Source organism: Ornithorhynchus anatinus, chromosome 2 (assembly GCF_004115215.2).
Source record: "Ornithorhynchus anatinus isolate Pmale09 chromosome 2, mOrnAna1.pri.v4, whole genome shotgun sequence".
Taxonomy (NCBI): Eukaryota; Metazoa; Chordata; class Mammalia; order Monotremata; family Ornithorhynchidae; genus Ornithorhynchus; species Ornithorhynchus anatinus.
Window position 1 is genome coordinate 144,343,256 of NC_041729.1, and position 27,066 is coordinate 144,370,321.

The window sequence follows — 27,066 nt, forward strand, 5'->3', positions numbered from 1 at the left end:
TTTCTTGGCACCTGAGACTTCGTGGTTACCACCAGCCCGGAAGAGTCCTTTGGTCTTTGCTTGGGGGAAATAAGGCAGGGCCAAGAAACGCAAACTTCCCCTGAGTTTAACAAACCAAACCGAGTTGAAATTCGACTGAAGCAGAGCACGTTGGGCAGATCACTTTACTTCTCTGAGCCTCGATTCCCTCATCCACCAGATGGGGATGAAGACCGTGAACCTCACGTGGGACAGCGACTGAGTTTGACCTGATCAGTTTGTATTTACCTCGGCGGCCAGAACAGTGCTTCGCGCGTAAGCGCTAAACAAATACCACGATTGTTATCGTCACTACAGGTGCTCTGCTCCCGTAGAAATCTGCTCTTGGATGGTGCTGATAAAACCTATTTTACTCGGCCCTTACGGATCCCTGTTTTGCCATCTCCCCCTTTTAGACCGCGAGGCCGTCGTCGGGCAGGGATCGTCTCTATCTGTTGCCGAATTGTCCATTCCAAGCGCTTAAGTACAGCGCTCTGCACACAGTAAGCGCTCAATAAATACGACAATCAATGAATGTATCCTGAATTGTACCTGTTTGGAAGGCGGAGGTTTAGTAATAGTAATTACAGTATTTGCTTTATGCTCGCTATGTGCCTGTGAGCCCGTTGGTGGGTAGGGATTGGCTCTATCTGTTGCTGAATTGCACTTTCCAAGCATTTAGTCCAGTGCTCTGCACACAGTAAGCGCCCAATAAATACAACTGATTGAGTGAATGCCATGTTTCTCATTTGCCAGTACGGTGTTCGGTGGCTTCGAGGTGCTCAAATTAACACTGTACAGCTGCACGCGGCGTGGTCTAGTGGACAGAGCACTGACCTGGGAGTCAAAAGGACCTGGGTTCTAATTCCCTCTCCGCCACTTGTCCGCTGGGTGACCTTGGGCAAATCACTTCACCTCTCTGAGCCTCGAGTCCCTCGTCCGTCAAATGGGGATGAAGACTGTGAACCTCATGCGGAACAGCGAATGAGTCGACCTGATTAGCTTGTATTTTCCTCAGCGTTTAGGACGGCGCTTAGCACATAAGCGCTAAACAAATACCACGATTATTAATGAATCCCAGTTCTGACTCAACATACCCCAATCCATTCCCCTCTAGGATTTATCCTATAACCCCCTCATCCATTTAGTGCCCCAAATCTAATGGTACATTTGAGGAAAACAAAACATTTAAAAGTTCTAAGACACTGAGCCGCACAGGGGACAGAGACTGTGCTGATGACCTTGTATCTACCCCGGTGCTTAGAACAGTGCTTGGCACATGGTAACCACTTAAAAACCGTAATTATTATTATTATTGAGAAGCAGTGTGGCTTAGTGGAAAGAGCCCGGGCTTGGGAGTCAGAGGACCTGGGTTCTAATCCCAGCTCTGCCACTTGTCTGCTGTGTGACTCTGGGCAGCCGCTTCACTTCTCTGGGCCTCGGTGACTTCATCTGTGAAACGGGGGTTAAGACTGTGAGCCCCACGTGGGACAACCCGATTACCCTGTATCCACCCCAACGCTTAGAACAGTGCTTGGCACATAGTAAGCGCTTAACAAATGCCATAATTATAATTACTATTACTTATAAGAGGAGGGGGCCTGGTCTAGGCCCGATCAGCATCTAAAAAACTGCGTCTTCTGTTTCCCGTTCCTGGTCGAGGCCAAGATAGAAGCGCCTAGTACAGTGCCTGGGACATAGTAAGCACTTAACAAATGCCGTAATTATAATTACTATTACTTATAGGAGGAGGGGCCTGGTCTAGGCCTGATCAGCATCTAAGAAATTGCATCTTCCGTTTCCCGTTCCTGGTCGAGGCCAAGATAGAAGCGGTCAATACAGTGCCTGGCACGTAGTAAGCACTTAAATACCGTAATTATCATTATTATTATTATTATAGAACGGCAGGGCACCTTCCAAAACCCACTTCTCTCAAAGCAACACATCCCACAACCCCTTGACCGTTTCCTCCAAGTCTCGGAGAGCCCCAAACAGCATATATTATTCCTCTAGACCGTGAGCTCGCTGTGGGCAGGGGACGTCACCGTTGATTGTTGTGTTGCACCTTCCCAAGCGCTCACTACAGCGCTCTGCGCACAGTGAGCGCTCAGTAAATACGACTAAATGAACGAAGCGACACTAAAGTGCATATCCTTTTTATTGAGGCACTACAAGGCATTGTGAATAGCCCGTCCTAGAGGCGAGTGTATCTAGAGTAGTCAGCCAGACACTTTTACAGTTTTGAGGATTAAGTTAAGGGCTAAAGTGCAAACAAAATACATTCACGGCTTCACTAGCAAAGCTCCGGCACAATTCTTCGGGTGCCAAACCAGTTACCCAAACAGTAACCCAGCTTCGAGGATTTCATCTTGGAAAAGAAAAAGGGGGGGGGGGGGAATAAGAAAAAAAAAAGCATCCAAAACTTTCTAATCCTTCAGAAACAAAGCCATTTACTCTCTAAATCGATCAGTGCAATTGGAGAAGCCTTTTTTAGGGGGGAAGGGGAGAGAAGGGGGAACGAGACACACCCCACCCCCCCCGGCTTTCAATCCTGATAGAGGAGGTAGCCTGAAAAAGTGGAATATTTCCAACTGCTTCCGTACACCGCGCCTCGATGCAGACGGAGCCAGACCTGGTCTCCCTGGTAGAGCTGGAGGATGGCGTGGTTGCTGGCGGTCTCGTGATCCGGGGCGCCGTCGTTGGCGTAGGCCGACACCAGCACCTCCTCGTTCTTCATGAGGTTGACGTAGAGGGGCACGTTGACGGCCAGCTTCAGCATGTGGAAGATGAACACGTAGGTGCCGTTGACGGGACAGTTGAAGCGGCCCAGCTGGAGGTCGAAGGTCTCGCCCAGGTTATTCAGGAGCAGGTCGAAGACGATGGGTTGGTCCAGGGTGCCGGGAGCCAGGTTGGAGGTGCGGGCCGCCGAGAAGGCCACCCGCATCTGCTGGGGGAGCGGGTAGACGTGCACGGGCAAGATGGCGGCGGCGGCGGCGTCCCCCCCGCGCGAATCCCCCTGCCCGGACTCTCCGTTGGCGTAGGGCTCGCCGTCGCGGTCCGGGCTGCTCAGCTGGGAACAGTCGCTCCACCCTGCCGGCGGAGGAGCGCGGGTGAGCGCCTCGCCGCAACCGCCACGGCGCTCCGCCGGCGCTCGCTACGCGCCGGGGTGGATCCGAGCAAATCGACAAGGGCCCGCGTGGGGCTCGATCCCCGCCGTACGGATGAGGGAACCGAGGCCCGGAGAGGTGACTTGCCCAAGATAATAACGGTGGCATTTGTTAAGCGCTTACTGTGTGCAGTGTTCTAAGCGCTGGGGCAGATACAGGGTCATCAGGTCGTCCCACGTGAGGCTCACAGTCTTAATCCCCATTTGACAGATGAGGGAACGGAGGCCCAGGGAAGCGAGGTGACTTACCCACGGTCACCCGGCTGACAAGTGGCGGTGGCCGGGATTCGAACCCATGACCTCTGACTCCCAAGCCCGGGCTCTTGCCACTGAGCTATGATCACCCGGCAGGCAAGTGGCGGGGCTGGGATCAGAACCCAGATCCTTCTGACCCCCAGCCCCGGGGCTCCAGCCACTAGACCGCGCGGCTCCAACACCCGTTCTCCCTCCGCCTTCGACTGTGAGCCCCAAGTGGGACGGGGACTGGGTCCTACTTGATGAACATCTATCTTCCTCCATTCGATCGTATTTATTGAGCGCTTACTATAATAATAATGTTGGTATTTGTTAAGCGCTTACTATGTGCCGAGCACCGTTCTAAGCGCCGGGGGAGATACAGGATCATCGGGTCGTCCCACGCGAGGCTCACGGTTAGTCCCCATTTTACAGATGAGGGAACTGAGGCCCAGAGAAGTGAAGTGACTCGCCCACAGTCCCGCAGCTGACAAGGGGCAGAGCCGGGAGTCGAACCCATGACCTCTGACTCCCAAGCCCGGGCTCTCGCCACTGAGCCACGCTGCTTAAGGGCTGGGAATGTACAATTCGGCCACAGATAGAGACAATCCCTGCCCAGTGACGGGCTCACAGTCTAAATGGCCTAAAGTGCTCCAGCACCCGGAACATAGTAAGTATTTAAATCTTTCAATTATCGTTAGTAAAATTGAGAGCGCTAGTCCACACCTTCCCCATACCACGAACTCAGAGTTCACCAGGCTTCACCGAGGCTGTGGTGGAGGGGAAGAGCTGTTTAGATGACAGCCTTACAATCACCGAATCCAAGCTCCAAGTCAATTTATTGAGCGCTTACTAATAATAATAATGTTGGCATTTGTGAAGCGCTTACTATGTGCAGAGCACCGTCCTAAGCGCTGGGGTGGACACGGGGGAATCAGGTCGTCCCACGTGGGGCTCACGGTCTTCATCCCCATTTTCCAGATGAGGTAAATGACGCACAGTGAAGTGACTTGCCCACAGTCACCCAGCTGACGAGCGGCCGAGCCGGGATTCGAACCCATGACCTCTGACTCCCAAGCCCGGGGTCTTTCCACTGAGCCACGCTGCTCCTCCTGCTAGGTGCTTACTAGGTGCACAAGCCCTCTACTAAGCACCGGGGAAGAGTACGACAGAGTCAGCCAAACGTTCTCTGCCCACCGTGACGTCTCGAGGCCGGCGTCATTCCACGCCCTCTGCGTGTCACGTCTGTGAATTGTTGGAGAAGCAGCACGGCCTACTGGAGAGAGAGCACGGGCGTGGGAGTCAGGAGGACCTGGGTTCTAATCCCGGCTCCGCCACTTGTCTGTGGTGTAGCCTGGAGCGAGTCACTTGACGTCTCTGGGCCTCAGTTATCCCTTCTGTAAAATGGGGATTAACACCGTGAGCCCCATGTGGGGCACGGATCGTGTCCAACCCGAATACTCTGTACCTAGCCCAGCGCTTAATGCAATGTCGGGCACAGAGATGGTACTTAACTACTATAAAAACAAAAATGGAGTCAGTTCTGTGTCCATAATACACAAGGGGTCTCTCCTTGACCTCCTCCAATCTGGCTTCCGTCCCCTTCACCCCAGAGAAATCCACCCTCTCCGAGGTCACCGACGACCTCTTCCTTGCTAAATCCGGCGGCCTCTATTCCATCCTCATCCTCCTCCACCTCTCAGCTGCCTTCGAGACTGTGGACCACCCCCTTCTCCTGGAAACGTTATCCGACCCAGGCTTCGCCGACTCCGTCCTCTCCCGGTTCTCCTCTCGTCTCTCCGGCCGTTCATTCTCGGTCTCCTTCGCGGGCTCCTCCTCCGCCTCCCATCCCCTAACCGTGGGGGTCCCTCAAGGTTCAATTCGGGATCCCCTTCTGTTCTCCATCTCCACCCACGCACTTGGAGAACTCGTCCGCTCCCACGGCTTCAACCACTATCTCTGCAGATGATTCCCAAATCTACCTCTCCATCCCTGCTCTCTCTCCCTCTCTGCAGTTTCGCATTTCTTCTTGCCTTCAAGACATCTCTACTTGGATGTCCTCCCCTCACCTCACGTCCGAAACAGAGCTCCTTATCTTCTCACCCAAACCCTCTCCTCCCCGTGACTTTCCGATCACTGCCGACGGCACCACCGTCCTTCCCGTCTCAAGCCAGAAAGGCTAACCTTGGATTCACTCTTGCCTCCTCTCCTTCCTTCAACTACATACTCGATCCATCACCAAAAACCGTCGGTCCCACCTTTCATTCAATAGTATTTATTGAGCGCTTACTATGTGCAGATAACTGTACTAAGCGCTTGGAACGAACAAGTCGGCAACAGATAGAGACGGTCCCTGCCGTTTGACGGGCTTACGGTCTGATCGGGGGAGACGGGCGGACGAGAACGATGGCGATAAATAGAGTCGAGGGGAAGAACGTCTCGTAAAAACAACGGCAACTAAATAGAATCGAGGCGATGTCCATTTCATTAACAAAATAAATAGGGTAATGAAAATATATACAGTCGAGTGGACGAGTACAGTGCCGAGGGGATGGGAAGGGAGAGGGGGAGGAGCAGAGGGAAATGGGGGGACAAGAGGGTTAAGCTGCGGAGAGGTGAAGGGGGGGTGGTAGAGGGAGTAGAGGGAGAAGAGGAGCTCGGTCTGGGAAGGCCTCTCTGAGGAGGTGAGTTTGAAGTAGGGTTTTGAAGAGGGGAAGAGAATGAGTCTGGCGGAGGTGAGGAGGGAGGGCGTTCCGGGACCGCGGGAGGACGCGGCCCGGGGGTCGACGGCCGGACGGGCGAGACCGGGGGACGGCGAGGAGGCGGGCGGCGGAGGAGCGGAGCGTGCGGGGTGGGCGGCGGAAAGGGAGAAGGGAGGAGAGGTAGGAAGGGGCGAGGTGACGGAGAGCCTCGAAGCCTAGAGTGAGGAGTTTTTGTTCGGAGCGGAGGTCGATGGGCAACCACTGGAGGTGTTTAAGAAGGGGAGTGACGGGCCCAGAGCGTTTCTGCGGGAAGATGAGCCGGGCGGCGGAGTGAAGAATAGACCGGAGCGGGGCGAGAGAGGAGGAAGGGAGATCGGAGAGAAGGCCGACACGGTAGTCCAGCCGGGATATAACGAGAGCCCGTCACGGTAAGGTAGCCGTCTGGGTGGAGAGGAAGGGCGGATCTTGGTGATATTGTGAAGGTGAAACCAGCAGGTCTCGGTGACGGATAGGACGTGTGGGGTGAACGAGAGAGACGAGTCGAGGATGACACCGAGATCGCGGGACCGAGAGACGGGAAGGACGGTCGTGCCATCCACGGTGATAGGGAAGTCGGGGAGAGGACCGGGCTAGGGAGGGAAGACGAGGAGCTCGGTCTCGCTCACGTTGAGTTTTAGGTGGCGGGCCGACATCCAGGCGGAGACGTCCCGGAGGCGGGAGGAGACGCGAGCCCGAAGGGAGGGGGAGAGGACGGGGGCGGAGATGTAGATCCGCGTGTCATCTGCGTAGAGATGGTAGTCGAAGCCACGAGAGCGGACGAGTTCACCGAGGGAGTGAGTAGATGGAGAACGGAAGAGGGCCGAGAACCGACCCTCTCGAGGAACTCCGACGGTTAGAGGATGGGAGGGGGAGGAGGCGCCCACGAAGGAGACCGAGAAGGACCGGCCAGAGAGGTGAGAGGAGAACCGGGAGAGGACGGAGTCCGTGAAGCCGAGGTGAGATGAGGTGTGGAGGAGGAGGGGACGGTCGACGGCGTCAGAGGCAGCCGAGAGGTCGAGGAGGATCAGGATGGAGTAGGAGCCGTTGGATTTGGCAAGAAGGAGGTCACGGGTGACCTTAGAGAGAGCGGTCTCGGTAGAGCGGAGGGGACGGAAGCCAGACCGGAGGGGGTCCGGGAGGGAATGGGAGTTAAGGAATTCTAAGTACCTTCACAACATCGCTAAAATCCGCCCTCTCCTCTCCGCCCAAACGGCGATCACCTTAAACCAATCACTCGTCCTCTCCTGCCTGGATTACTTTATCAGCCTCCTTGCTGACCTCCCCGTCTCCTGTCTCTCCCCACTCTGCCGCCCGCATCATTTTTCTACAGAAACATTCGGGCCCCGTCACCCAGCTCCTCCAAAAACTCCAGTGGTTGTCCATCCACCTCGGCATCAAACAAAAACTCTTCACTCTTGGCTTCAAAGCTCTCCGACACCTCGCCTCCTCCTACCTCACCTCCCTTCTCTCCTTCTCCAACCCACCCCGCACGCTCCGCTCCTCTGGTGCCGCTCACCTTTTCTCACTGTGCCCCACTCTCGCCCGTCTCGACGCCCACCCGTGGCCCACGTCCTGCTTCCGTCTTGGAACGCCCTCCCTCCTCGAATCTGACAACTACCTTAATTAATGTTGGTATTTGTTAAGCGCTCACTATGTGACGAGCACCGTTCCAAGCGCCGGGGTAGACACAGGGGAATCAGGTCGTCCCACGTAGGGCTCACAGTCTTCATCCCCATTTTACAGAGGAGGGAACTGAGGCACCGAGAAGTTAAGTGACTTGCCCAAAGTCACACGGCTGACGAGTGGCCGGGCCGGGATTCGAACCCATGACCTCTGACTCCAAAGCCCGTGCTCTTTCCACTGAGCCACGCTGTGCTTCCTTCACAGCCTTTCTGAAGCCAGATCTCCTCCGAGAGGCCTTCCCAGACCAGGCCACCCCTTTCCTCTTCCCTCACTCCCTTCTGCGTCAACCGTGACTTGCTCCCTTCGTTCTTCCCCCATCCCAGTCCCACACCACTTATATACACATCTGCTAATTTATTGGTATTGCTGTCTGTCTCCCCCCTTCTAGACTGTAAACTCATTGCGGGCAGGGAATTTGGAAATGTACTGTTGTACTGTACTCTCCCAAGAGTTTAGCAGCCTCAGTGGCAAGAGCCCGGGCTTGGGAGTCAGAGGTCATGGGTTCCAATCCCGGCTCTGCCACTTGTCTGCTGTGTGACTGTGGGCCAGTCACTTGACCTCTCTGGGCCTCAGTTCCCTCATCTGCCAATGGGGACGAAGACTGTGAGCGTCACGTGGGACAACCTGACGACCCTGTATCCACCCCAGCGCTTAAAACAGTGCTCTGCACATAGTAAGTGCTTAAATACCATCATTATTATTTAGTTCAGTGCTCTGCACACAGTAAGAGACCAATACTATTGAAAGTATCGTGTTCCTGTGGTACAATGCATTCTCTTCGTAATACTCCTAGTTTGTCCGACAATGTACACGCGACAGAGCCATTCTGCACTGCATCAGATGCACATCGTTGAAAGAAGGCCCCATAATTCCACATCATCATTCTATCCAACGTGTTAGAGAACGGACTGGATTTATTCATATAAGAACATGGGCTTGGGAGCCAGAGGTCAGGGGTTCGAATCCCGGCTCTGCCACTTGCCCGCTGTGTGACTGTGGGCAAGTCACTTCACTTCTCTGGGCCTCAGTTCCCTCATCTGTAAAATGGGGATTAGGACTGTGAGCCTCACGTGGGACAACCTGATCACCCTATATCTCCCCCCAGTGCTTAAAACAGTGCTCTGCACATAGTAAGCGCTTAACAAATACCAGCATTATTATATTCAAGCACACGTTTGTTTTCTTTCCCCCCCGACACTGTACTAAGCACTGGAGTCGACACAAGCTCATCAGCTGGACGCAGTCCATGTCCCACACGGGGCTCACCGCGGCAAGAGCCCGCGCTTGGAAGTCAGAGGTCATGGGTTCTAATTCTGACTCCCCCCCTTATCAGGTGTGACTTTCAGCAAGTCACAACTTCTCTGCGCCTCAGTTACCTCATCTGTAAAATGGGGATGGAGACCGAGTCCCACACGGGACAATATGATCACCTCGTATCTCCCCCAGCGGTTAGAACGGTGCTCGGCACATTGTAAGCGCTCAATAAATACTATAGGGAAGCAGTGTGGCTCGGTGGAAAGAGCCCGGGCTTGGGAGTCAGAGGTCGTAGATTCGAATCCCAGCTCTGCCACTTGTCAGCTGTGTGACTGTGGGCGAGTCACTTCACTTCTCAGTGCCTCAGTTCCCTCATCTGTAAAATGGGGATTAAGACTGTGAGCCTCACGTGGGACAACCTGATTACCCCGTATCTCCCCCAGCGCTTAAAACAGTGCTCTGCACATAGTAAGCGCTTAACAGATACCAACATTATTATTATTATTATTATTGAATAAATGAATCTACTGCCCACCACTCATTATCAGAAGCAGTTTCGGCTCAGTGGCAAGAGCCCGGGCGTGGGAGTCAGAGGTCATGGGTCCTAATCTCGGCTCCGCCGCTTGTCAGCTGGGTGACTGTGGGCAAGTCACCTCGTTTCTCTGGGCCTCGGTGACCTCATCTGTCAAATGGGGATGAAGACGGTGAGCCCCACGTGGGACCACCTGATGACCTTGTATCTATCCCCGTGCTTAAAAGAGTACGTGGCACATTGTAAGCGCTTAACAAATACCAATATTATCATTAGACCTGAATACCTGCTGTTACTCAACTCTACATAACAGAAGTGGTCTTCAACTGTCAGTCCTAGCCAGTGGCCTTAGGGTGGCCTTTATTCAGTGACATCTAGATTTGAGCTTCCCAAACAGGGTCACTTGTCTCATCTCAGACACCTAATAATAAATGATGGCATTTGTTAAGCGCTTACTATGTGCAAAGCACTGTTCTAAGTGCCGGGGGATAAAAGGTAATCGGGTTGTCCCATGTGGGGCTCACAATTTTCATCCCCATTTTACAGATGAGGTAACTGAGGCACAGAGAAGTTAAGTAAATTGCCCAAAGTCACAGAGCTGAAAAGCGGTGGAGCCGGGATCAGAACCCATGACCTCTGACTCCCCAGCCCGTGCTCTTTCCACTGAGCCACGCTGCTTCTCTTACAGTGCCTACGACGTATTGCTGAGAGAGAGGACTTGAGAAGCAGTGTGGCCTCGTGGACAGAGCAGGGGCCCGGGAGTCGGAAGGACCCCGGATCCGCCCACGTTTCTGGGCGACCTCGGACAAGTCGCTCGACTTCTCTGGGCCTCGGTTCCCTCATCCGAAAAACGGGAATGCAAACAGGGAGCCCCAGGTGGGACGGGGCCTGTGTCCAAACTGATTTGCTTCTATCCACTCCAGCGCTTAGTACGGTGCCTGGCGCACAATAAGCGCTAAACAAAATAGCACAATTATTATCATCAGCTCTGGTTTACTACGGCGGGAGATACAGGGAGCCTTCTCAAGGTGGAAGTAGCAAGGCGCGGTGGAGACAATGACTTCTCCCTCACTTCAAAGCCTTATTGAAGGCCCATCTCTTCCGAGAGGGCTTCCCTGACTACGTCCCGCTTTTCCTCATCTCCCGCTCCCTTCTGCGTCACCCTCACTCGCTCCCTTTATTCATCTCCCGCTCCCAGCCCCCCGGCACTTCCGTCCGTATCTGTCTTTTTGTTTCTTTCTACTGATGTCCGTCTCCCCCCCTCTAGACTGCAAGCTCGTTGTGGGCAGGGAATGTGTCTGCTTATGGTCGTATTGTCCTCTCCGAGCACTCAGTACAGTGCTCTAACACAGAATAAGCACTCAATCAATACTAGACTGTATTAGACTAGACCGTGAGCCTGTCAATGGGCAGGGACTGTCTCTATCTGTGGCCGATTTGTACATTCCAAGCGCTTAGTACAGTGCTCTGCGCATAGTAAGCGCTCGATAAACACTATTGAATGAATACTACTGAATGAGTGACGGAGCACGGGCCGGAGAGTCAGAAGGTCATGACTCCTAATCCCGACTCTGCCGTTTGATCACCTCTGTGGCCCTGGGCAAGTCGCTTCGCTTCCCTGGGCCTCAGTGACCTCATCTGTAAAATGGGGATGAAGACCGGGAGCCCCGTGGGGAACGGCGTCTGAATCCACCCCCATTGCTTAGCAGAATGCCTAGCACTTAGTAAGTGCCTAACAAATACCACCATTTTTAAGGTGAGTTTTGTGGCTACGCTGCCCCGGGGCTACTCAGTTTTATGCGTTCGAGCAGGTACGAGCAGCAGCATGGCCTAGTGGATGGAGCACGTACATGGGAGTCAGAGGTCGTGGGTTCTAATCCCGGCCCCACCACGGGTCTGCTGTGTGGCCTTGGGCAAGTCACTTCGCTTCTCTGGCCTTGGCTGCTTCTTTGGGAAGCAGCGTGGCTCAGTGGAAAGAGCCCGGGCTTCGGAGTCAGAGGTCATGGTTCGAATGCCGGCTCTGCCACTTGTCAGCTGGGTGACTGTGGGCAAGTCACTTCTCTGGGCCTCAGTTACCTCACCTGGAAAATGGGGACTAACTGTGAGCCTCACGTGGGACGACCTGATGACCCTGTATCTACCCCAGCGCTTAGAACAGTGCTCGGCACGTAGTAAGCGCTTAACAAATACCAACATTATTATCTGGAAAACGGGGATTGAGACTGGGAGCCCCATGTGGGACGGGGACTTTGTCCAACTTGATCACCTCATCTACCCCAGCACTTAGAACAGTGCTTGGCACGTAATAAGCACTTAATGAACACCCTAATTATTAGTACAGCTGCATACCTGCCCTAAGGGATGGCCCTCCTTAGACTTCGGCACCCAGCAGTGCGACCTAGTGGAAAGAGCACGGGCCTGGGAGCCGGAGGACCTGGGTTCTAATCCTAACTCTGCCGACTGCTTGGCTGAGCGACCTCAGGCAAGTCCCTTCACTTCTCTCTACCTCAGTTACCTCATCAGGAAGACGGGGATTAAGTCTTCCTCCCTCCAATTTAGACTGTAAGCTCGTGTTGGAGAGGGACTGTGTCCAACCTGATAAACTTGTGTCTACTCCGGCACTTACAACGGTGCTTGTCACTCAACACAGAAAGCGCTTAATGAGTATTTAAAAAAAAAAAAATTAAATGGGACGATTAAGATTTTACCTAGAGTTCCAAGCGGGCTCAGACCATCTATGACATGCGTAGACACAATGTTTTACCCCCCAGATCTCCCCCTCTAGACTGTGAGCTCACTGTGTGCAGGGAACTTGGTATAATTCTATTTATTTATATTGAAGCTATCGATGCCCATTTGTTTTGCTGTCTCCCCCAGACTGCGAGCGCGTAGTGGGCAGGGATTGTCTCCATCTGTTGCCAAACTGTCCATTCCAAACGCTTAGGACAGTGCCCTTCACCCAGTAAGCGCCCAATAAATACGATTAAATGAATGCAGTGCTCTGCACACAGCACACGCTCAATAAATACGACTGAACGAATGACTCTGCTGTATTAGACTCTCTCGAGCGCTCAGTACAGTGCTCGGCACACACTAAGTGCTCAATAAATATCACTGATGATGACGGAAAGGATTTCCAGGATAATATTTCTAAAAAACCTTAAAGTGTCGTTACGAGGTTTTGCTACACTTTAACACTAGTGGTTATTCTAGTTCACAACGGTGTCGGCAGTACGAAAAGAGGATTTAGAAAAATGATAAGAACGAGGAGTTGAAGATAGTCAATTTCACTCCTACCGCGGGCAGGGAACGTGTCAACCCAACTCCGTTGTACTGTACTCTCCCAAGTGCTTAATGCAGCGCTCCGCACATAGTAAGCGCCCAATAAATACCACTGACTGATTGCAATTGTCCCTTGACGGCACAGCAGCTGAAGTAACCTTGAGTTCATCTTACACTGGCTTCAAACCACCTGAAGTCTATAAGAATTTTTAGAAGGTGAAACGCCGGCTGAATTGGGACAATCAATAAAACTACGTGTTTTCCAGGGAACAGACGGTATTAAAGCCAAACTTTCTCGGGTTTTCCCATTTCCTAAATTTAGAAAGGGTTTCAATCTCATTACTGGGGAAGCAGCAACCATCATCTGATTCGTTTCCAGGGAAGCTGAGGCCCAGAGAGGTTCACTTCGGAAAAGCGGCCACGGCCTAGTGGAAAGAGGAGGGGGTCAGAGTCGGAGGACACGGGTTCTAATCCCCGCTCTGCCGCTTGCCTGCTGAGGGATCTCGGACGCGTCGCTTCACTTCTCTGGGCCTCAGTTCCCTCATCTGTGAAAAGGGGATTAAGACTGAGTCCAACGTGGGACACGGAGAGTGCTTATTTTCTATCTCCCCCCAGTGCTCAACAAAGCGCCTGGCACGTAGAAAGCGTTTTTAACAGATGCCCTTAAAAAAATTCCAACTCCGCCGACTCCTTTTTTCCGACCCAAAGTTCCTCTTACCTCTGGAGTTGGCCCTGGGACCGGACGTTCCTCGTTTATAACCTTGTTGAAAGTGAAGGTCCTAAAAAGGAAGATATCGCCGGCTTAGTCCACGCTCGATCGGCTCGTCCGCCCGGGCTTTAACCGAGCGCTCGCCCTCGGCCCTGTGAGCTCATCCTCTGCCCTGGAAGCTTGTCCTCTAACACTCATGGTATCTGTTAAGCGCTTACTACGTGCCGGGCACTGTTCTAAGCGCCTCTTGGGGGCTGGGAATGTGTCTGTTTATTGTTCTACTGTTCTATTAGGCCACCGTTGTAGCACCTGAGGCCGGAGGCCGTTGCCACTGTGGTTTGGAGGAAAGGCTTCATCGCCCTCCCAGCCCCGCAGCACTTAGGTCCCATAGAGCCCGGGCTTGGGAGGCAAAGGTCTTGAGTTCTAATTCCCACTCTGCCACTTGTCAGCTGTGTGACTTTGGGCAGGTCATTTCACTTCTCTGGGCCTGTTACCTCATCTGTCCCCCCCACCCTCTGCTCTTCCCCTCCCCTCAGCACTGTGCTCATTTCTATATATTACCCTATTTATTTTAATAAGGTGTATATCTCCTTGATTCTATTTATCTTGATGAGGTCGTCTTCTTTTTGTTTTGCTCTGCTGTCACCCCCATTTAGACTGTGAGTTCATCAATGGGCAGGGATTGTCTCTATCTGTTGCTGAATTGTCCATTCCAAGCGCTTAGTACGGTGCTCTGCACATAGTAAGCACTCAATAAATACCATTGAATGAATGAATGTGGGACAAACTGATAACCTTGTATCTATGCCGGTGCTTAGAACAGTGCTTTGCACATAGTAAGCACTTAAATACCATCATCATCATCATTTATTTCTATTAATATCTGTCTCCCCCTCTAGACCATGAGCTCGTTATGGGGAGGGAATGTGTCCGTTTGTCCTCTCCCAAGCGCTTAGTACAGTGCTCTGCACGCAGTAAGCGCTCATGAAGTACGCCTGACTGCGGTCGGGAGGTGGTGGACACGCCACACCAACAGAGGCCAAAGTTTACCCTAGCTCGCTTTGCTTCCCGGAGCTCTAAGCTGGTCTTTCTTTTTCGGGTCCCTGCAAAGACGAAGCGACATCGCAGGTTTCCAGGACGCTTCGGGGCGGTGTTAAGTTGCCCTTGAGCCCGGGCGGGGGTCCGGGTTGCGGCCCCGAGGCCGTGCCTTTACAAACCACCGATTGGCACGGCGCTCTCGGCGGGCTCCCTTACCCTCTGGGGATACGGCGTTCCCGGGAACTCTCGTCCTGGAAACTGCAGCTGGCCGTAGCCACCGTTCGCGATTGCCGGTGATCCTCTGTAAGCATCGAAACCTGACGGGAGTTCAAGGCAACGGTTTTTTATTAGACTGCTTAAATGCAGAAAACTATGCATGAGAGAAGAGAAAGAAGCAACAGCATGACCTAGTGGGTAGAGCCCGGGCCTGGGAGTGAGAAGGACCTGGGTCCAATCCCGGCTCCGCCACGTGTCCGCCCGGTGACCTCGGGCAAGTCACTTCTCTGGGCCTCGGTTCCCTCATCTGGAAAATGGGAATAAGAGTGGGAGCCCCACGTGGGACAGGGACTGTGATCGACCTATCAGCTTGTATCTACCCTGCGTAGAACAGTCCTTGGCACATAGTAAGCACTTGAAAGACTAAGCCTCCCTTTTCCTGATTGTCCCGACCCACTTTCTTTGCTTTACCTGCCCCACCCAGCCCCACAGCACTTGCCTATGTATATATTTATTATAATCCTACTTATCTTTATTAAAGATGCAAATATATCTATAATTCGATGTATTTATGATGCTGCTACTGATGCCTGTTTACTTTTTTTTTTTTTAATGTCTGTCTCCCCCCCCTTCTAGACTGTGACACTGCTGTGGGCAGGGAATGTCTCAGTTTGTTGCTCTCCCAAGTACTCAGTACAGTGCTCTGCACACAGTAAGCGCTCAATTAATACAACTGAATGAACAAGTACCCTAATTATTATTAGGAAGAGTTTTCTATTGAACTGCTTAACATGTATAGTAATATTAATATGCATAAGTGAAGACAGAGAACTTCAGGCATCGGAGACCCTAAATCCAAATTAGCATAATTTCTGTGAAATTTGTGCTACTTTGACTGCGAACCCTATGTGGGACAGGGGAAGTGTCCAACATAATTAACCTCTATCCACCCCAGTGCTTCGAACAGTGTTTGACACAGATTAAGCCCTTAGCAAATACCATAAAATGAAATAAATACCATAAACTAAAATAAAATAAATAGGAGAACGAGTGCTGCTAACATCAGCAGTCAATACAACTAAATCTACCCAGTGTCCCTAAACCATCAACCCTCTATAATTTTGGTATTTGTTGTTAAGCGCTTACTATGTGCAGAGCACTGTTCTAAGCGCTGGGGTAGACACAGGGGAATCAGGTCGTCCCACGTGGGGCTCACAGTCTTCATCCCCATTTTACAGATGAGGGAACTGGGGCAGGGAGAAGTTGAGTGACTGGCCCACAGTCACACAGCTGACAAGTGGCGGAGCCGGCATTCGAACTCATGATCTCGGACTCCAAAGCCCGTGCTCTTTCCACTGAGCCACGCTGCTTCTCTAGACTGTAAGCTCGTTGTGGGCAGGGAAGGTCACTGTTTATTGTTGCACTGTACTTTCCCTAGCACTTTGTACAGTGCTCTGCACACAGTAAGCGCTCAATCAATCCGACAATGAACGGACCATATTTTTCGGCTACAACGGTTTGTCCCTCTAGATTACCTTATTAGCTTATTGTGGCCAGGGAACGTCTACCAACTCTGTTATACTGTATTCTCCCAAGCTCTTAGCCCAGTGCTCTGCGTTCAGTAGATAGGACCGAGTGAGCCATGAAGGTAATAATTCTGGTGCTTGTTAAGCGCTTACTACATGTCAAGAACTTTTCTAAGCAACGGGATAGATACAACTTAAGTCGGACACGATCCCTGTCCCCCCCCCCGCAATCTCAATCTCCATTTGACAGATGAGGAAACCGGGGCCCAGAGAAGCGAAATGACTTGCCCAAGGTCACACAAGCAGGCAGGCGGCGGAGCCGGGATTAGAACCCGTGACCTTCCGACTCCCGGACCCGTGCTCTAACCGCTACATCCAGATCATTTTTTCCTTTAAGACGGCATTATGATATCGCCAATAATCGTCCCTCTAGGACCAAGAGAATTAAAGACAGTGAAGAAGTCCACAAACCTACCTTTATAGCCACCGGGAGACCGGTAGGAATTGGTCAGCGACCGCCCACCTCGAGCACATCCTCTAATAGCTCCTCGGCCACTGAGAAAAGACTGGTTGGATCTGGGGAACACGGTCTGGGCCGGATAAAAGGCAAGGCTGCCATTGCTTGCTTGAATAGCGCCATCGGGATGATAATTCACTGTTTAACGAAACAATTTTGAAATGAAAGTTTAAAAGAGAGAGGAGAGAGAATAATTATATTTGTCAAGCACTTACTTTGTGCCCGGCACTGTACTAAGCGCTAGCTATGCAATAAGTTCGCGAGCACGGTTTAGCAGTTGAGCAGGAAAGTTACAGTATAGTTGTCCACGCATTTTCCGGGAGCGAGAACTTGGGAAGTTGGGCAAAACGTGGCATGTCATTTCACAGTGTTTGAGAGCTAGCGAGTTTTAGAGAGCTTTTTTCGTCTTACGCCGTCGAGTCGTCTCCGACCCGTAGCGACGCCACGGACGCGTCTCTTCCAGAAGGCCCCGCCTCCACCCGCCATCGTTCCGGGAGTGGATCCGCAGAGTTTTCTTGGACAAAATCTGCAAGCGGTTGACCGTTACCTCCTTCCGTGCAGCTCGAGTCTCCGCTCTCGACTCTCTCCCGCGCCGCCGCCCGGCACGGGGGAGTTTCGACTCGTAGCAGAGGGCCCGCCGCTCGCTAGCCACCGGCCAAGCTAGGAATGGAACGGTCAGGCCTCCGCTCGACTCTCCCTCCCGTAGCCGAGACTGGTAGAGGACCGGAAACTCTCCGGGTGCCACCCTGAGAGAGGGTTAGAGAGCTAACAATCTAGACGACTCACTCTGAACTGATGCTAGCGTGAGTAGAACGAAGCCAGGTCCGGATACTGAGGGCATTAAGGAAGGCAGAGGGCTCACAGCTCCACTCTCGGGGCAGGGAATGTGTCTGCTTTGCTTTTTTCCTACTGTACTCTCCAAAATGCTTGGTACAGAGCTTTGCACATGGTTAAGCACTTAATAAATGACTGAATAAAGCTGAGTTTCTGTAAGAGCTGCAATCAAGAAGCAGTAGACCCAGAATCACTAAATGGAAGAATTGAAAAGTGGCCTTTTAATTAATGTTGCTATTTGTTAAGCGCTTACTATGTGCAGAGCACTGTTCTAAGCGCTGGGGTAGACACAAGGGAATCAGGTTGTCCCACGTGGGGCTCACAGTCTTAATCCCCATTTTACAGATGAGGGAACTGAGGCGCAGAGAAGTGAAGTGACTCGCCCACAGTCACACAGCTCACAAGTGGCAGAGCCGGGATTCAAACCCAAAGCCCTGGAAGGCCAAGAGTGGGATACCGAAGTGACATTCTGGATCCTAGCAAAATTACGCTGCCCTGTGACGCGTTGAAATATAAGAGGCTTGATCCTTCAGTGTACTCTCCATGTAGACTGGGAACGTACCTAATGCTGCTGTATCATTCATGCATTCAATAGTATTTACTAAGCGCTCACTATGTGCAGAGCACTGGACTAAGTGCTTGGAATGGACAAATCGGTTACAGATAGAGACAGTCCCTGCCCTTTGACGGGCTTACGGTCTAATCGGGGATACAGACAAAACAAGAGCAATAAATAGAATCGAGGGGATGAACATCTCATTAAAACAACAGCAAATAAATCGTATCGTACGGAGTATCGTAGTCCGTACTTCGTAGTCCGTATCGTAAGGAGCAGCGGCGTATCGTACTCCGCTAAGCACCTAGCACAGTGCTCCGCACACAGCGAGAAGCAATGTGGACTAGTGGAAAGAGCCCGGGCCTGGAAGTCAGAGGCCTTGGGTGCTAATCCTGGCTCATCCACGGGCCTGCTGCGTGACCTCGGGGAAGTCACTTCACCTCTCTGTGCCCCAGTTCCCTCATCTGCATCCCTCACCTTCCTACTCACACCGTGAGCCCTATGTGGGATCTGATTGTCTTGGCTCTCCCCAGCAGTCAGTACAGTGCTTGCCATATAGTAAGCATTTAAATATTACATTATTAAATTACCACCCAAGTGGTCCCTCTCAGGGTCACACCTGGAGAGTTTCCGGTACTCTACCAGTCTCGACTGTGGGAGGGAGAGTCAAGCGAGGTAGACTAAGGAAAGCGGCATGGCCTAGTGGCAAGAGCACAGGCTGGGAGTCGGAGGTCGTGAGTTCTAATCCCTGAGTGCTGCTGGTTGACCTTGGGCAAGTCGTTTCACTTCTCTGTGCCTCAGTTCCCTCATCACTAAAAATGGGGATTAAGACTGTGAGCTCCATATAGGACAGGGACTGTGTCCAACCTGACTGCCCTCTATCTACCCCAGCGCTTAGAACAGTGCTTGGCACATAGTAAGCGCTTAAATTATTATTAGACTCATTCCATTCCTAGCTTGGCCAGTGGCAGGCAACTTGCAACAAGTAAAAACTCTCCTGTGCTGGGCAGGAACGGCACGGGAGAAAGTCGAGGGCGGACGCTCAAGTTGACCGCGCGGAAGGAGGCGACTGTCAACCACTTCCGGATTTTGACCAAGAAAAGTCCGCGGATCCACTACCAGAACGACTGCGGTTGGAGGTGGGACGTTCTGGGAGAGATGTGACCACGGCGTCGCTATGGGTCGGAGATAACTCGACGGCAGAAGGCAAGACGAGATCACGGAAAGGACACCAGAGAGGGAAATAGGCTAGAAATGAGGAATTAGGTGAAAAAAAGGGGGTCCAATGGTTTCATGAAGAGATGCTCCCTTCGAGGTAAACGTATACGCCTTTTTTTTAATTGACCCAAGCCAGAATATTTAAGTTCTACTAGTGCCTTAGAGAAGCAGCGTGGCTTAGTGGGAAAAGCACGGGTTTGGAAGTCAGAGGTCATCCCAGCTCTGCCACTTGTCAGCTGTTTCATTTCGGGCAAGTCACTTCACTTCTCTACGCTTCAGTGACCTCATCTGTAAAATGGGAATTAAGAGACTGTGAGCCCCACTTGGGGACAACCTGATAATCTCGTATCTATCCCAGCGCTCAGAACGGTGCTCGGCACACGGTAAGCACTTAAATACCATCATTATTATCATCACCTGCTTGCAGAGACTCTTGAGAAGGTGTAGCTTGCTCAACATGCGTAGGCGGTAGTGGGCACTGAGACGGAGTTTGCGTACTTGCTGTAGAGTAACTCTGGTTATTTCCGCTTGAGTACGGGGGACTCTCTTTTGTCTCCGGCTCTTTCCGGGGAGGGAGGGGTGCGTTCACATTAAATACCTAAAAAGAGCAAGAGCGAGCCTTGGGTAGGTAGTCAGAGTTCCACGATTTGCAAAAAAAAACGACCCAGGCTTTCCAAATTTAAATGCTAAGGCCAACTTCCAGTCTAGACTGTAAACCCTTCGGGGGCAGGGGATGTGTCTACCGACCCTGTCGTATTGTCCTCTCCCAAGGGCTTAGAACAGTGCTCTGCGCACAGTAAGTATTCAATAAATACCACCGATTGATGGACTAATCCTGCGGAAGATATCTTAGCACCCTGGTTCTCGAGCTCGCCTCAGGGGATTATTTGAGGACTCATGGGCACAGCTTTGCTCTAGACACTCGAAGAACACAGCAGAAGGGAAGTCAAGCCCTTCCTCAGAGACGAGATAAAGATACACTCATGGCGAAAAGCAGCAAAAAAAAAAAAATCCAGTGTGGTCTAGTGGCTCAAGCGCAGGCCTTGGAGTCAGAAGCACCTGGGTTCTCATCCCAGCTCTGCCACTCTCCTGCCAGGTGACCTTGGGCAAGTCGCCTTGCTTCTCTGTGCCTCAGTTACCTTATCCGGAAAATGGGAATTAAGACTGATTCTCATGTGGGACAGGGACTGAATCCAACCTGATTAGCTTGCAACTACCCCAGTGCTTACTCTGGGGCCTAGCACAGAATAAGTGCTTAACAAATATCTTTCAAAAGAAGAGGAAATACTTCCTGGAGGAATGATTGGGAAAAGTGAAGGAAAAGGATATTACAAATTATCTATTATAAATTATTTATTCATATTAATGTCAGTCTCCCCCTCTAGATATAAGTTCACTGTGCGCAGGGAACCTGTCTGCTATTTCTGTTGTACGGTGCTCTCCCAAGTGCTCTGCACAGAGTAGGCGCTCAATAATTCTTCATTCTGCTGCCTGGATCATCTTCCTGCAGAAAGGCTTTGGACTTGTCACTCCCCTCCTCAAAAACCCCCAGTGGTTGCCTATCAGCCTCCGCACGAAACAAAAACTTCTCACTCTAGGCTTCGAGGCTGTCCATCCCCTTGCCCCCTCCTACCTCTCCTCCCTTCTCTCTTTCCACCGCCCACCCCGCACGCTCCGCTCTTCCGCCGCCCACCTCCTCGCCGTCGACCCCCGGGCCACGGCCTCCCGCGGTCCCGGAACGCCCTCGCTCCTCGCCTCCGCCAAACTCACTCTCTTCCCCTCTTCAAAGCCCTTTTGAGAGCTCACCTCCTCCAAGAGGCCTTCCCACACTGAGCTTCCCCTCCGCCCTCTGCTCCCTCCTCCTTTCACCTCCCCTCCGCTAAGTCCCCTTTTCCTCTACTCCTCCCCCTTCCCCTCCCCTTAGCACCGTGCTCATTTGTATGTATTTTTATTACCCTATTTATTTTATTAATGAGGTGTCCATCCCCTTGATTCTATTTATCATGATTAGGTTGTCTTGTTTTTGTCCGTCTGCCTCCCCGATTAGACCGTGAGCCCATCGGTGGGCAGGGATGGTCTCTATCTGTTGCCAAATTGAACATTCCAAGAGCTTAGTACAGTGCTCTGCACATAGTAAGCGCTCAAGAAATACTACTGAATGAATGAATACTATGATTGATTGAGGAGTGAGGAAGAGAGAAAGCATGAATCACAGATGAGACAGGAGACTAGGAAGAAACAGCATGACTAGCTTTCATTTAGGTAATAAAAAAAAACGGAAAAAAAAAATAATCAAGGGTCCAAGATTTTGCCAAGAAGAATTTAAGTTACTCTGTTTAAACAGCAGTGGCTGCCCATTTCTTTCTGTAGCAAACAAAAAGCCCTGGCTGTTGGCTTCAAAGCCATCATCTTTTATCATGATTATGTTGTGTTTTTGTCCGTCTGTCTCCCCCGATTAGACTGTGAGCCCATCACAGGGCAGGGATTGGCTCTGTTACTGATTTGTACATTCCAAGTGCTTAGTACAGTGCTCTGCACATAGTAAGCGCTCAATAAATACTATTGAATGAATGAATGAATGAATGAGCTCTTCCCGGTGTAGCGGATAGAGTCCGGGCCTGGGAATCAGGAGGTCATGGGTCCTAATCCCAGCTCCACCACTTGTCTGTTGTGTGACCTTGGGCAAGTCACTTCACTCCTCTGGGCCTCAGTGACCTCATCTGTAAAATGGGGTTTGAGACTGCGAGGCCCACATGGGACAAGGACCGTGTCCAACTCGATTCGCTTGTTTCCACCCCAGCTCTTAGTACAGTGTCTGGTTCAACAAATACCATTAATATCATTATTATTAATTACTCCCCCATTTACCCTCAGTTCAGTCTCTCAAGCTAACCTACTCCGGCAGGAGAACCAAGAACGAGGCACGGTTTTTAAACGGTCTTTGATCAGCGCTTACTATGTGCCGGACACCGTTCTAAGCACTGGGGTAGATACAGAGTTATTATCCCGGCTCTGCCACTTGGGAGCTGTGTGACTGTGGGCAAGTCACTTAACTTCTTCGTGCCTCGGTTACCTCATCTGTAAAATGGGGATTAAGACTGTGAGCCTCACGGGGGACAACCTGATTACCCTGCAAATCTACCCTAGTGCTTAGAACGGTGCTCTGCACACAGTAAGCACTTAAATACCAACGTTATCATTATCGATCAGGTTGGACACGGTCCCTTTCCCACCCGGGGCTCCCGGTCTTAATCCCCATTTTGCAGAGGAGGGAATGGAGGCACAGAGAAGTGACTTGTCCAAGATCACACAGCAGACAAGTGGCGGTGTCAGGATTAGAACCCAGGTCCTTCCGACTCCCAGCTCTTTCCGCTAGACCACGCTGCTGCTTCCCTCTGTGGATCCGGCTGTCCGAAGTCCCAGCTCCGGGAGCCCTTCCCCGTGTGATTCCTCTCTCGCCAGGCTATCCCTTCCTGGACACTTCAGCCCAGCCCTAAACAACTGTGTACACTCCCACCTCTCGGGGCACTCTGTACACACCCCCTCGCTCACCGACCCAGCCTCTTTTCTGGAAAGTGCTTTTACTGTCTCTTTCGCTAGACTGCAGCTCATTGAGAGCAGGCATACCTACTAGTCTGTGCTCCCAAACGCTTAGTACAGTGCTCTGTACCCTCACAGGTAAGCGTGGCTCAGTGGAAAGAGTAAGCCCCGATTAGACCGTAAGCCCGTCAAAGGGCAGGGACTGTCTCTATCTGTTACCCATTTGTACATTCCAAGTGCTCAGTACAGTGCTCTGCACTTAGTAAGTGCTCAATAAATACTGTTGAATGAATGAGTCAGAGGTCATGGGTTCGAATCCCAGCTCTGCCATTTATCAGCTGTGTGACGTGGGGCAAGCCACTTCACTTCTCTGTGCCTCAGTGACCTCATCCGTAAAATGGGGATTAAGACTGTGAGCCTCACGTGGGGCAACCTGATGACCCTGTATCTACCCCGGCGCTTAGAACAGTCCTCTGCTCATAGTAAGCGCTTAGCAAATACCAACGTTATTAATAATAATGATGGCATTTGTTAAGTGCCTACTATGTGTCAAGCATTGTTCCATGCGCTGGGGGCGTACAAGGTAATCAGGTTGTCCCTCATGGGGCGCACAGTCTTCCTCCCCATTTCACAGATGAGAGAACTGAGGCCCAGAGAAGTGAAGTGACCTGCCCACAGTCACACAGCTGACAAGTGGCGGAGCGGGAATTAGATAATAACGATGGTATCTGTTAAGCGTTTACCGTGTGCCAAGCACCGCTCTAAGCGCTGGGGTAGATATAAGGTAATCGGGTTCTCCCACGTGGGGCTCACGGTCTTCATCCCCATTTCACAGATGAGGTCACCGAGGCCCAGGGAAGTGAAGCGGCTTGCCCCAGGTCACACAGCAAACAAGTGGGGGAGCCGGGATTCGGACCCACGTCCCCTGACCCCCAAGTCCGGGCTCCTTCCACTACAGTGCTCAAATACTGCTGTTTGGCTTTATTTGAAGAGCCACAAGAAAACTCCCATAATGTTAGAAGTTACTGGGGACAAAAAAACGTGCCGGATAGCAAAGCCAGGCGGCTAATACGCTCACTTTTGTCGGAACGCTTGCTTTCCCTCCGCACATTTTGGGTAGAACAGCAAGAATAGTGAACGTCGGCCTAGCGGATAGCGGATTCTGCCTCCGCTCTGCTGCCTAGCAGAGAAGCAGTATGGCTCAGTGGAAAGAGCATGGGCTTTGGAGTCAGAGGTCCTGGGTTCTAATCCCTGCTCCGCCACCTGTCAGCTGTGTGACTTCGGGCCGGTCACTTCACTCCTCGGTGCCTCAGTTCCCTCACCTGTAACATGGGGATTAAAACTGTATCACGTGGGACAACCTGATTACCTTGTATCTCCCCCAGCGCTTAGAACAGTGCTCTGGACATAGTAAGCGCTTAACAAAAAGCAGCATTATGAACCTTGGGGGAGTCACTTCACTTCTCCGTACGCCAGTTCCCTCATCTGTAAAATGGGCATTAAGCCTGTGAGCCCCATATGGGACAGAGTGCCGACTTGTTCATTCCAAGCGCTTAGTACAGTGCTCTGCACATAGTAAGCGCTCAATAAGTACTACTGACGGGGACCGGATGATTCTGTACCTACCCCAGCGCTTCACAGAGTGCCTGGACTATAGTAAGCCCTTAACAAAATACCATCATTATTCTTTTAGTACCACATTTAGTACTTACTGTCTGCATGGCTTGAAAGGGTGCTGCGCTTACGGTTACGGAATGACCGCTCGCCGGCGGAGTCGGGAACACCTGTTGCCCCTGAGAGCCCGGGGACACGGAGGCATTTGGAGCAGGCAGTGAGGACGGCTCCTTGTTCAACAGAGGAACCGCTGCCTGAGGGCGGACAGAGAGAGAGGTGAGGTCACCCGCCAACGGCGTGATTAACGCTAAAACGCCCCGCCGGTCGGATGTCAGCGGTTTCCACGGGATGACAACATTCGGGGCGAGCCAGGGCGGAGGATAGCTTTTGCTTAGAAAGGCAAATCTCCACTGCTGAGGCGGCAGAGGCCCCACAGAACTTTCCACGCACCACCCGTCCGCTGACAGAGGGGGAAAAACGCCTACCGCCGCAAGCGGCCGGCGGTTTCCGTGGCGGAAGAGAGCCGGGGTCGCGCCGACTGCCAGACTGACCGTCCGTCGGGGTACCGTACTCTCCCAAGCGCTCGGTACAGTGGCCGGTACAGAGCGCTCAATAAATGAGTAACCATTTGTGCTCACTGTGGATACGGCTCTACGTTTTGGGGGCTCAGACGGAGACAGGGAGACCTCATCGTAGAAGCGGCACGATCAAGCGGAGAGACCGCGGACCTGGGTTCTAATCCCACTTCATTCATTCGATAGTATTTATTGAGCGCTTACTATGCGCAGAGCACTGTACTAAGCGCTTGGAATGGACAAATCGGTAACAGATAGAGACAGTCCCTGCCCTCTGACGGGCTTACGGTCTAATCGGGGGAGACGGACAGACGAGAACAATAGCAGTATTTTCCCTCTCCTTGCCCACTTTCCTCCATTATAAAATGAGGATTCAGTTCCAGCTGTCCCACCTTTTAAGAAGGTGAGCCCCATGTGGGACAGGGACTGTGTCCAACCTGATTATCATCCATCCATTCCACTGCTTACAACCTTGCTTGACATATAGTAACCGCTTTAACAAAACAATCAAAAAGTATCTTTGAGCATATTTTCTACACAGATTACTGCCCTAAGCATTCGGGAGAGTACAGCAGAGGACGTAGACTTGGATCCTCTAGACTGTAAACTCGTGGGTAGGGAATGTGTCTACTAACTCTGTTGTATAGAGCACGGACCCGACAGAAGGACCTGGGTTCGAATGCCAGCTTTGCCACTTGTCTGCTGTGTGACCTCGGGCAGGGCACTTCACTTCTCTGGGCCCGTTACCTCATCTGTACAATGGGGATTAAGACTGTGAGCCCCATGTGGGACAGGGGTTGCATCTAGACTGCTTAGTTTGTATCCACCCCAGCACTTAGTACAGTGTTCTGCACACGGTAAGCACTCAAATACTATTGAAGATGACGACCTTTTTCTTCTAAATTTTCTTTGGCCCTTCCTCAGAGTCTGTTGTTAACGCTCCCGACCCCCTTCTTAAAGCGCGAGCCCCTTGCCGGTCAGAGACTCCGTCCGCCTCTTTCGCCTGTACATTTCCTTCCCAGCACTTGTTACGATGCTTTGCACACAGTCGACACTCACTGACAAGAGGCACCGTGGCCTAGCGGGTAGACCGAGGACCTGGGAGTCAGAGGGGTCGGGGTTCTAATCCTGCTCCGCCACCTGCCTGCTGGGTGGCCTTGGGCCTTGAGAAGTCGTTTCGTTTCTCTGGGCCTCAGTTCCCCCATCTGTAAAATGAGGATTAAGGTAGTGTGCTCCTCGTGACATGTGGACTGTGTCTGACCCCATTAGCTTGTATCTACGCTAGTGTTTAGTATAGGATAATAATACTAGCCTATTTATTAAGCACTTTCTCTGTGCCAGGCACTGTACTAAGTGCTGGGGTAGATACAAGGCAGTTGAGTTGGCCACAGGCCCTGTCCCACGTAGGACTCACAGTCTTAACCCCTCTCATTTTACAGATAAAGTAAGGGACATAATTAAGCACTTTAAGTACTGTAAAAAAATAGCGTTCTAATTACTAACGCTTGGGATATTCTTCGAAGAAACTAGCTTCGGTTACGAGATACCATCTATTTAAATGTTCGCCATTAGATGGCTACTCTAGCAGGCGTCAGAACAGTAACGATGGTATTTGTGAAGCGCTTACCATGTGCCGAGCATTGTTCTAATGATAATAACAATTTTGGTGTTTGTTAAGCGCTTACTATGTGCCAAGCACTGTTTTAAGCACTGCAGTAGATACAAGGTGATCAGGTTGTCCCACGTGGGGCTCGCAGTCTTAATCCCCATTTTCCAGATGAGGGAACTGAGGCACAGAGAAGTGAAGTGACTC

General features: G+C 51.7%; 1 protein-coding gene across 6 annotated transcripts in view; it reads right to left on the reverse strand.

Annotated features, from left to right (window-relative positions):
* Window positions 1-2,158: 2,158 nt before the first annotated feature.
* CAPRIN2 (caprin family member 2) overlaps window positions 2,159-27,066 on the reverse strand; it is a 72,537-nt gene continuing 47,629 nt past the window's right edge. For 4 of the 6 annotated variants that reach the window (XM_029058230.2, XM_029058235.2, XM_029058232.2 and 1 more), the window contains 6 exons: window positions 24,777-24,932; window positions 19,942-20,122; window positions 16,875-17,054; window positions 14,874-14,974; window positions 13,629-13,689; window positions 2,159-3,108 (listed from right to left, as the gene is read on the reverse strand). In XM_029058230.2, the coding sequence (XP_028914063.1) occupies window positions 2,564-3,108; window positions 13,629-13,689; window positions 14,874-14,974; window positions 16,875-17,054; window positions 19,942-20,122; window positions 24,777-24,932 (1,224 nt within the window). In that variant the 3' untranslated portion in view covers window positions 2,159-2,563. The remainder of the gene's footprint in view (window positions 3,109-13,628; window positions 13,690-14,873; window positions 14,975-16,874; window positions 17,055-19,941; window positions 20,123-24,776; window positions 24,933-27,066) is intronic. The other 2 variants (XM_039911229.1, XM_029058231.2) reach the window with 1 other exon arrangement.